Source organism: Megalops cyprinoides, chromosome 10 (assembly GCF_013368585.1).
Source record: "Megalops cyprinoides isolate fMegCyp1 chromosome 10, fMegCyp1.pri, whole genome shotgun sequence".
NCBI classification, from domain to species: domain Eukaryota; kingdom Metazoa; phylum Chordata; class Actinopteri; order Elopiformes; family Megalopidae; genus Megalops; species Megalops cyprinoides.
This window is the reverse complement of record NC_050592.1, coordinates 9,270,798-9,281,329: the sequence shown is the minus strand read 5'-3', so window position 1 is coordinate 9,281,329 and position 10,532 is coordinate 9,270,798. Positions and strand designations below refer to the sequence as shown.

Below are 10,532 nucleotides of genomic sequence, written 5' to 3'. Positions count from 1 at the left end.
CTTTTTATACGTTCTTCTGTTTAGGCATACATGGTCCAGAAAAGAGATACACAATATAACTTGACCTATAAAATGTAAGATAAAAATGCATACCCACATAAACGGCAAGCTCAGTACATATTCAATTCAATTCAATTCAATTCAATTTTATTTGTATAGTGCTTTTTTCAACACAAGTTGTCACAAAGCAGCTTTACATTGATCCCAGGCCTGAGACCCCCTGAGAGCAAGCCTAAGGCAACAGTGGAAAAACACCCTAATTTACAGGAAGAAACCTTAAGCAGAACCTGACTCAGAGGGGGAGCCCATCTGCTTCTGGCTGGTACTGGGCAGATAGAATTACATAGAATACTTGAAATTGTACAATGTACTTTAAGACATGTGAGTTTTGATAGACAGTAGTAAATAACAGAGTAATTACAAAATGTTTCCTAGAGAATGTCCGGTTCTTGGCACGCGATATACATATAAACATATAAACATGATATGAATGCACATACGCACAAAGAGAGAGAGTGGGGAGAGCAAAAGACAGTGGAGTTTGTCCCTGTATGAACAAACAACAGAAATGTTGCCTTTGGCTTGGATTCTCTTACTCACTCCTGTCTCCCTGCAATGAGCCAGAATCATCAGCCAATAAAATAGCTCTGTTTTTGTGTGGTGACCTTTACACTTTTAAAACTTGACTACCTCATCGCTCCCTAATACACCACTAAGCTACACAAAACAGTAAGAAGCTTAGCTGAGTCTGACTGGCATTGTCATTCACAGCAAATGAGGTAGCAATGATATTATATTTCTTTCTTATGATGAAAAACATGGGCTGGATGTATCCCATAATCTGGTTAGTCTGGTATTTCTGGTTGTATTACAGTCACCACTGTGACTATTCCTGATGTGTTCACACAGTGCCTGTACTAGAGAAGAGGTACACAGGTGTTTTTGTTTAAGTGTACACACAAAGTATGCTGTTGCCCTTGCACTCTCAATCCCTGCTTATCATACCTTTCAGTCACTAGGTGTGCATGCAATGCCGTCCCACTGCCTCCTTAATGGAATTTCAGAGGGTCTTGGACTGTCTTAATTTCTGGGTTGAGGGCTGGGAATAAAATAGTTCTCAAGAGTTGAGAAATGAGGGAAACTGACACTGATGAGCAAAATAGACCGAAAGATAGGTGTCACATCGACAAAACACAGGAGGGACTGGACTAGCTGCAGACACAGTAGAATCTGTATGTAATAATCTATATGTAACATTTGAAAAACAACCATTCATAATCTCTCTCTCATTTGGTCATTTGCATATGAGTCACGTTGATCTGGGCTGGTAACTGTACTGAGAATTGAGCCTGATATGTCCACACCACAACTCACTTTGACATAAAGAGAGAATAAAAGTGGATGAAGACAGTATCTGGTAAGTACAACAATGCTGCTCTGATCTCTCTCTCTCTCTCTCTCTCTCTCTCTCTCTCTCCCCCTCTCCTCTGCAAGGCATAGGTGAGACACATTGATGTTCAAAAACTCATACATTTTGAACCACTTAGCATTGCCTATGACATTGCTCCATTTTCCATGAACCACATTATGTTCTCTTTACCATGAAATGCATTATGTATTATCCTGGAATTATTTGCATTTTTTTCTCTCTCCCACAGTTTCATGTCAGGCTTTGGCCTGGCAGAGTAGGAATCTGTCTCCAACATGGCCAAGTACTTGAGACTCCCCCTGGTGGATCACGCCCTGTGTGGCACGTCCACCGACAGTCAAAGACAGTACCGCAGTGATGTTCCCAGTTTGACTGACAGCACATTCTGTGCTGGGTTCCCTGAGGGGGGCAGGGATACCTGTGGTGGAGACAGTGAAGGAGCTTTTGCCTTACGAGAGAATGACTAGTACTGGGCAGCTGGGATTGTTAGCTGGGGAATCGACTGTGGGGTTCAGGCTACCTATGGAGCTTATACTTGAGTGGAAGAATATTTAGATTGGATAAAGAAAACTGCTTCATACTTTGTAATTGTAATCATTACAGTAACTGCTTGTAACAGCAATGTATTTGCTGTGCCAAGAAAGCATTTTTGAAATATAATGTCACCAGTAAAATCCTAGAGAGAAGATTATTTTCAGGGTTGCTGTTATTTACATATATTTTTATATTTATATTTTTATATTATATTTTCCATATAATGTATCCTGTGTGTATTATCTTTTTGTACCACCTTTTGTGGCCTTATAATTACCATCATTGTGAGAATCTCAAAAATAGGAATACTCCTCTTCACTAACTGTAACAGTGTGTTTAAGCTTTTCCCTTGCAACCTGGCCATGAATTCATTCATGCAAGTGACTTTGAATAATATTTTCCTACATTTTTTTTTATTATTATTCTGAAAAAGCCAGTTTGTTTTGGAGCTCTCCAACTGTTGATCTGGAGAACTCCAATCCTTTGGATTTACCTTTGGTTGAAGTTTGTTTCTGCCCCTTCGTTGTACACCTGTGTCCTCTTCCTGGCAGGGTTACCACTGCTCCACCAGGTTCCAACTTCTTAATATGGACACTGCAGTAAGATGTGACACGTTTGGCTTTTCATTAATTGTTTCATACCCACCTCCCAGCTTGTGGAGGTGTGGTCTGTTCTGAGTCAGTGTTCCACCAAGAACAGTGTGATTTTACTGTAACACCTGTGACAAGACTTTTTTTTTCTTGATTCCTGTGGTCTTAGCGTCGTTTTACAACCGGTTAGGGTTACAGTTTCCTGCCTCTCTTCCATTTACTGGCTTGGGTACCATTGAGCTGAATGGAACTTTTACAGATCACGTAGGGTCTCCACCACATGACGTACATTGGGGGTTGTGTACGTCTATCGGTGTAAGGCACTGCGCCATCTGGCGGAAAACCAGTCTTGGCACGATCAGTGTGAAAGACTGGGTAAACATCACCACCATCTGGTAAAAACCCGAGCTACAAATTGGCTAATTCCAACAAGAACAATAACTCACACCGACACTCGATTCTTACCTTATAAGGTAAACGCTGTATAATTAGCGTGACTTGTTTTCAACACATCTATTGCACATATAGCGCCACACTGTCCCCTAAAACTTAAATGTCATCACATCATTTACTTTCAAGAAAACAAATATATTTCGTGTGCTTTTTCCAGCGCAATCTATCAGGAGGTTATCTTAAAGACATTATTAAATGATATTCAACAGTGTGTTATTTTAATTTCTTTTCAGTAAAAGTACCACATCTGCCCTTTGACAGAACCATATATTTTGCTGCTGGCACAAACGATTTAAAGAGAAATGCTGATTCGCAAGCATCGGTTCAAAGCAGTCGCTGTTTTGCTGGTATGTGGCTTCAATAAAATTATCTTCAGTCAACACATCCTGACCGCTCAGTGCCTGCCCTAAAGGAAAGCTTGAGAAGACTTTTGCGGAAGTTAGGCAGAAACATACGATTGGTACTGGCCTTCGTAGCAACGTGTGTGTAACGCAGAGGTTCGTTTTGATTGGTCAGTTCAGTTTGTCAGTGGGAAGTAAAGGACTACTTTCACTTTGGTTGAGTTTAACATACACCTGTACTTGATACCAATGTGAACGACAGAGATATAACCGCGATTTTTTATTAATGTCGTCGATGCGACTGAAATTGGATTACATTTGTGTTCATCCGTATGATCACTTGAGCATATCACAGAAGACACTTATGTAGTGCGATTTATTTTACCATTCTAAAGCAAAACCGAAACTGGTTTTGCATTGAATGATGCTGTCGTTGTCGATAATTTGACTGTTATTGACTAAAAATACGTTTCAGGAGAAAATAGTGCTAACACTTGTGTAAGAATTCCAGTGTCTTTGAATCTACAATGCATTCAGGGAGAACGATTTATGATAATTAAACATATCGATGCTTAATGATGCTTTTCGGCACGGGATTCCTCATTGTTGGTTATTTGACAGCGTCTGTGGCTGGTAAGACTGCTTTCAGTATAACCGTAGAATAATTGTGTTTCATAAATAGATTCCTATGGGTTCTGTTTTGTTACAGTCCGTACAGAATACACAATTACTCGTGCTTCAGGATCCTGTTAACGTTTTCCTACTGTCACAGTGTTCGCAGTGTAATTAAGGTATAATAATTCTACCGTACGCCAGTAGGGGGGGGGGGGGGGGGGGGGGGCACTTTTCTCTGCCGCTCTCTTGCTCTGTAAATGAAACGGTTGAGGTGTTGCGCTAACGGGCAGCCTTCTTTCCCGTGTTCATTCAGCAGGGTTTGGCGCAGACGTGGTGATATCCTGCTCCCTAGTGGAGGAGGGAGGGGGTTTAGGGGCAATGAGGGCCGGGGGTGCTCTCTTCTCCCGCACCCCAGCAACACTGGTACTGAGAGACCTGGCTGTGTCCCCTGACCTCTCACCAGAAACCTTGACTCCCTACAACCCCCCATCTACTCCCGACCCAGATGATATCATATTTGAAGCTAAAGGTCAGTGTTACAGATTTTATATATCGTTGTGACTATAGTGGTGCAGTGGCATGAGTGAGTAGCTGAGTGTCTGTGACAGAAAGAAGGGGGCATGAGCTCACTGAGTTTATTGTATCTGTTGGTAGGCTGATTGGATGCCGGGGACCACCGTTTTAGACTTGTTGCAGAACCACCTCCGCTGCACAGACACGTAGCTTGCTCCAGTCTGGGTGTGGGAAACTACAGTGCCGTATTTGGTGTCTGTTTTTCGTGTAGTATTGTGATGTGTTTTGGATTCTGTGTTCTAGTGACTGATGTGTCGTAGTGTACTTGGCTTCCGTTGCCTAGCCAGATTGCGAAAGTTAACTTGTGGTAGGGCTTGAACTCACTGGTTTACATTATTACATTACATTATTGGCATTTAGCAGACGCTCTTGTCCAGAGCGACTTACAATGTTATCCATTTATACAGCTGGACATTTTACTGAGGCAATTCAGGGTTAAGTACCTTGCCAAAGGGTACAGCAGCAATGCTCCAGTGGGGCCAGCAACCTTTTGGTCACAAGTCCTTCTCCTTACCACTATGCTACGGGTTTGGGAGTGTTTGGGAGTGTTGTTAGCCTGGTGTGATGCTGTTTGTTGCCTATTTAACTTGAACAGATGCACTTCTGTTCTATTGTGCTGGAAGTTGCTCTGGATGGGAGTGTCTGCTAAAAGCATGTAATGTAACGCAATGTCATGTAATGCTCAGACCAGAGGCAAGGTAAAAGCATGTTAACTGGAGCTGTGCTGTGGGAGCATGATTCATGGTGTTGCATTACAGCATGTGGTTGTAAGTTTTGACATTAGCAGGCTGGTGTGTTTGAAGTATGTGTCCGCTGCAGCGTGTTGGACTTTACTGCACTGCACCTTCCACTGTATCTGTCAGCACTCCTGTTGTTACCATCTCAGCAGGAAGGGAAGCGATAAAAAAAATAGTCCCACATTTTTCCTGCTTTCCCCACCTAGTGACATCGCCTGAAATCCCAGAAGCTGATTCACTGCTTCACGCTGACTGCAACGAGCAGGAAGTGACCTGTGAAATTAGCAGCTACTTGCCCCGAGGATCTGAAGAGGGTTCAGAACCAGCCTATTTCATTGGTTCTGTGCAGCTTGAAGGGGGTGGGATCAGCCTAACTTTGGTCCTACAGACCCTACCTGTTACTGATAAGGGGGAGGAGTCTGTAGCCCCGCCTCTACTGCAAAGCAAGCTGAAACTTCCTCTCAGCCAATCAGGAACCCTTCTAACAGAGGGTGAGAAGGATTTTATTTTCTTTTTTTAGAATACTTGTATTGTTTTTAATGTCAGTGTTTTCCATAACTTATAGCTTTTCCCTCTTTGTCTGTCAGTGGTGTTCGTGGTGTTCTCTCGCTTGCAGTCCCTGGCAGTTCCTCTAGGGGGCGATGCCCTCTTGGACTGTGGCTTCAAACAGCAGGACCCGTTCCCATTGCGTGAGGTGGGGCTCGAGTGGCGCTTGCAACACCGAGGGAGCGGGCGGAGAATTCTGGAGATGAGGGCTGTGGAGACGGAAGAGGCGCCAACAGGTGAGTGTAATAGCAATGAAAAGGCCGATCCACAACAGGTAACCAGAACGCAACCTAATTCCTCTGAGATTCTTTTTGATACACACTTTTCTTAGATGTCAAATACTCCCACCAAATGTCACATAGTTTCAAGAGTTAGGAACAACCAATGAAGTGGTTGACTTTTTGTTGCAGTGACACTCTACAGTCTGTCCCGTTCCTACTCAGCTTTGTGTGTTTTTGACTTTAGCCGTACATTTAGCATAATGATTATCTATATGTCAGTACAACTGGGTTCACCTCGTGTTTTTCCTCTGTAAGTCCACGTGGAGAGGGAGGGGTCGAGCGTGGACCCGGGCCTTGCGCTGGAGGAGGGGAACATGTCCCTGTCTTTGCAGAAGCTGAAGGTGGTTGACGAGGGCACGTACATCTGCACTGTGAGCGCTGGGCTGTTCCAGGCACAGCAGATTGTACAGCTTCACATCACTCGTGAGTTCAGAATCAGAATCAGATTTATTGGCCAAGTATGTTAGCACACACAAGGAATTTGGTTCCGGCCGTTGGTGTCTCTCAGCAGTACAGACAGTATGCAGAATATACACAGACAATATACAGAGACAATGTACATCTTATTTAGAGACAAAATACACAATATACAAGCAATATACAGATAATGTAAAAGACAAAAAATTAAAAGATTAAGTGCAAGCGTGGTGGTTCAAGCAACAATAATGGCATAGCAGATGATACTGCACAGCTATTTATGAGGGTGATTGCATGAGGAAAGAAACTGCTCCTGTGTCTGGTCGTTTTGGTGTAGTTTGGTGAGTTATTGCGCTGTCTGTACACTGCCTTCTCTGCTCTGTCCCGGTCATTTTTCAAGTTGTGGATTTGTCCGTTTGTTTTCCAATTCTACTTTTTTTTTTTTACTTTGTCTCAAATTCAGATACAGATTCAAAATGCAATTTACTGGCAGGACAAGTTAAAGAATCTTTGGCCAAAAATAAAAAATCATATATTTTACTGTGTCTGCTATGTGCTTACAAGCAGGAGTGAGTAGGCACAGTTTTTTGTTACCATGAATGGAGATATTCAGAACCCTACTGGAAAAAAGTAGCTTTTTGTGCATATGCTGTAATTCTTTGATCACAGACAGCAAGAACCATGTCAAAAAGCTTTATATTTGCTGTATTTCCAAAAATGAATAAAAGCCGGGCAAATGGCATGATGCTCACAAATCCTTTCAGTCAAAGATGACTTGCTCAAACAGGCAAGGCTAGATTTACACACAATTTCTAAACAAGGAATCAGATTAGTATGAAACACTATTAGCATGGAATATTTTGTACAAAATCTTTTCATCTTTATCCTGTAAAATGTAATTCTATATGCACATGGAGTCAAATACACTAAATTCATATTTTTGTCATAGTACAATAGAAAACCCTCTTTACTTTACCTGCTCATGCCTTTAACTGTGGCAGGCATACACTGCTAGTTTATCTGCCATTTTCTCGGTTAAGCAGGCAAATGTTATGATTTGTTTGTCTGTATGTGAGTGTGTGTGTGTGTGTGTGTGTGTGTGTGTGTGTTTGTGTACATGTGTGTGTGTGCTTGCGTGCATGTGTGCATATGTGTATGTGTGCTTGTGTGCATGTGTATATGTGTGTGAGTGTGCTTGTGTTCATTTGTGTGTGTGTGTGTCTGTGTGTGTGTGTAAGTCTTAGTTAAGGAGCCGTGCTTCCTTAAAATGTGCTTACTCCCTCTCTCCGTGTTTCACTCAGAGCCCCCCCGTGTGTCTCTCTCCGTGGACACAGTGATATTTCGGGATGGGTTGCCCCAGAAAGTGAGCTGTCACTGTGAGCGGTACTACCCACTGGATGTAGAGGTCTGTATCTCAGAGTTTGTCAGATATGGTGCAGGGGGCAGGTTTCAGCAACTTTAATAAGCATGTGAATCCAGAAAGGAAGAAAAAAATTGCAAAATGTTGCCAAAAAGAATATCTGTACAATAACATCCAGTATTATTTACGGACATTGTTACTGCAGGTGACTTACACAGCTAACATTTTAAGTTGTAATTGATTTATACAGCAGATTATTTACCTGAAGCAATCCAGGTGAAATACCTTGCTCAAAGGTAAAGTGGCAGTGACCCAACCTGGAACCTTTTCTTACACAGCTGTTTAGACCCCTTGCTTAACTGTACACCACCATACTGTCTCAAACCATGCCTGTGATCTGAACAGAAAGGTCTCCATCATTAGACTTATAAGGGTGGACAAGGGCCGTATTTATCTTTTGCCTGATGCAATAGAGTAGACTGATGACAAAGGTCACCTCACGTTCCTAAGAGTCATGGATTATGCCTGCAAGTGGTTATAGATTAGATAGATGCTGATATCCCCTCAGCCCACTTTCACAACAAATATAATTTAACTACATATACAATGCCAGACAAAAGTTTGGGCACACCTGATTAAGATAATGGGAAACATGCATTCAAAGACATTTTTATTTAAAGACATATGCTTAAATGCTTGAAATTTGTTCATTAGACAAATAAAAAATAGTGAAATTGATGCCTATGTATGAATTTAGTTCCAAAAAAAGTTTGCCTACTTTGAAGAATCTAAAATACAAGATAGTTATCAGGAATTTGTTTAACACTTTTGGTTTTCAAATTGTGTTATTCCATAGTTTTGATGTCCCTACTCTAAAATGTGGAAACTAGTAAAAACAACGAATAAAAGTTGTGTCCAAACTTTTGACTAGTACTGTACATGCCTACTGTTGGTGTGCTCTGTCAAGAAAGACTGTCTCTGTCTCTCTGTCTTTGTTTATGACATTGCCACATAGTATTATCTCTCTCCCTTGATGTAATACTGATGTGTCTTTATAATATGTGACTCATACTGACTGGGGCATCGCCTCTCCTGTGGCCCCTAGGTGGAGTGGCAGTATCTCCTCCCGACTGCCACGGAGCCTGTCTCTCTCTCCCAAAACGTCTCGCTCTCCAGCCACCGGCAGTACGGCGACGGGACCCTCTCCCTGTCCTCCCACCTTACCCTTCACCCCTTCGCGTTGCCCCCTGGGACGACGGTCACTTGCCTCGTCTCGCATAGCTCCTTGGAAACGCCAGTCTCTCTCAGCTTGACGGTGTCAGAGCCTGAGCCAGGTACGTTTCATGCAGTCAGATGCTCACGTAGTTCACAGGTTTGGGGCTTTACACAGGTATCACTAAGATAAGATAGCACTTTATTAATGCAAATGTATGATGTGTTATAGTCATGCCAAAGTATTACTTTATACCTGTGATAAATACAAATAATGATAATAATACTAATAATAATATGGATGGAAATAATTGCAAAACAAGGCTATTGAATAATCTGTACAGAATCAGATTGTATCATCTAATTATTATCTTGAACTGTACATGGTCATGTGTTTGACGGTATGTGTGCTGCACTGCATACACATCTATATCTAATTGTATTTTGACATATAACTGCGTGTCTTCAGTGTCACAACCATTACTTTTCCCATCTTTGAAAGGATGTGTAAGGATTTAGAGTAGAAAGAGAATGGTTTGTTTTGTGAAAAGTCTGTTTTGTGTGAATTCAGCAGAGACATCCTACTTGATGATGGTGGGTCTGTTGGCGGCAACGCTGTTGTTTCTCTACTTCGTGCTGAGATAGGCAAGTAAGTTGCTGTCTGTATTAGTGTCTTTGCTAGGGCCTGCCTGATACCATGTGTGAGGGTCTACATTCTGTGTGTTCATAGTCTGACAGAAAACAGAATTACACAGTGAAGTATCTCCAATAATAGTATTAAAGATGAGGTGAAAGATGAAAGTACATTATCACATTACATTATTGTCATTTAGCAGATGCTCTTATCCAGAGTGTTACCAAAGAGCTTCCAAAGAGACTTACATGGGTTACAGTTTTTACATGTTATCCATTTACACAGCTGGGTATTTACTGAGACAATTGTGGGTAAAGTACCTTGCCCTAGGGTACAACGGCAATGTCCCAGCAGTGAATTGAATGGGCAACCTTTCAGTTAAAAGCCCTGTTCCTTACTCTGCTGGAATAAATAGAATAAATGGAAGACAATCTTACGTTTAAATTTAGTTTTAAATGTCAGATATGGCTTTATTTTCTGGTCAGCTGTGAACACCAGTAGCCGATTTGAGGGGGGGATGCTAACCCTCTTGTTAGCATCTGAATTTGAGAGATAGGAAATAAACTGGTTGTACTTTTCTTTTTTCAGGTCTCTTTGATTTGGTCACTGAACTGCAGCTATGCAATGGAACTTGGTATTTAAAAATAAAGAAAATTACTTCGAACATGTGGTTGGTTGTTTCATTCAATACTTGTGTACCAAATACCTACTTTGGTTTCATAGTATATTTGCGAGTGCTGTCTGCACACGCATTTGAAAAATATACCCTAAGTCAATGTATAGTCAATGTTTGATTGTATGCCACATTAC

General features: G+C 41.7%; 1 protein-coding gene across 2 annotated transcripts; it reads left to right on the top strand.

The window, feature by feature from the left end:
- The first annotated feature begins 3,633 nt into the window (after positions 1–3,633).
- Positions 3,634–9,733, top strand: tapbpl (TAP binding protein like). Of its 2 annotated transcripts, none has more exons than XM_036538212.1 (8): positions 3,634–3,980; positions 4,279–4,491; positions 5,479–5,763; positions 5,860–6,054; positions 6,355–6,522; positions 7,818–7,921; positions 8,982–9,210; positions 9,660–9,733. In XM_036538212.1, the coding sequence occupies exons 1-8, from the start codon at positions 3,923–3,925 to the stop codon at positions 9,731–9,733; spliced, it is 1,326 nt and encodes a 441-aa protein (XP_036394105.1). In that variant the 5' UTR covers positions 3,634–3,922. The 2 variants fall into 2 exon arrangements, with proteins under 2 accessions (XP_036394105.1, XP_036394104.1); XM_036538211.1 differs by having other exon boundaries at positions 4,276–4,491.
- Positions 9,734–10,532: the final 799 nt, after the last annotated feature.

Excerpts from the sequence above, each read along its gene's own strand:
- tapbpl (XM_036538211.1), top strand. The coding sequence starts at position 3,923 with ATGATGCTTTTCGGCACGGGATTCCTCATTGTTGGTTATTTGACAGCG. Across the intron at positions 3,981-4,275 it reads TTTGACAGCGTCTGTGGCTG|CAGGGTTTGGCGCAGACGTG; the intron begins GTAAGACTGCTT and ends GTGTTCATTCAG. Across the intron at positions 7,922-8,981 it reads ACTACCCACTGGATGTAGAG|GTGGAGTGGCAGTATCTCCT; the intron begins GTCTGTATCTCA and ends TGTGGCCCCTAG.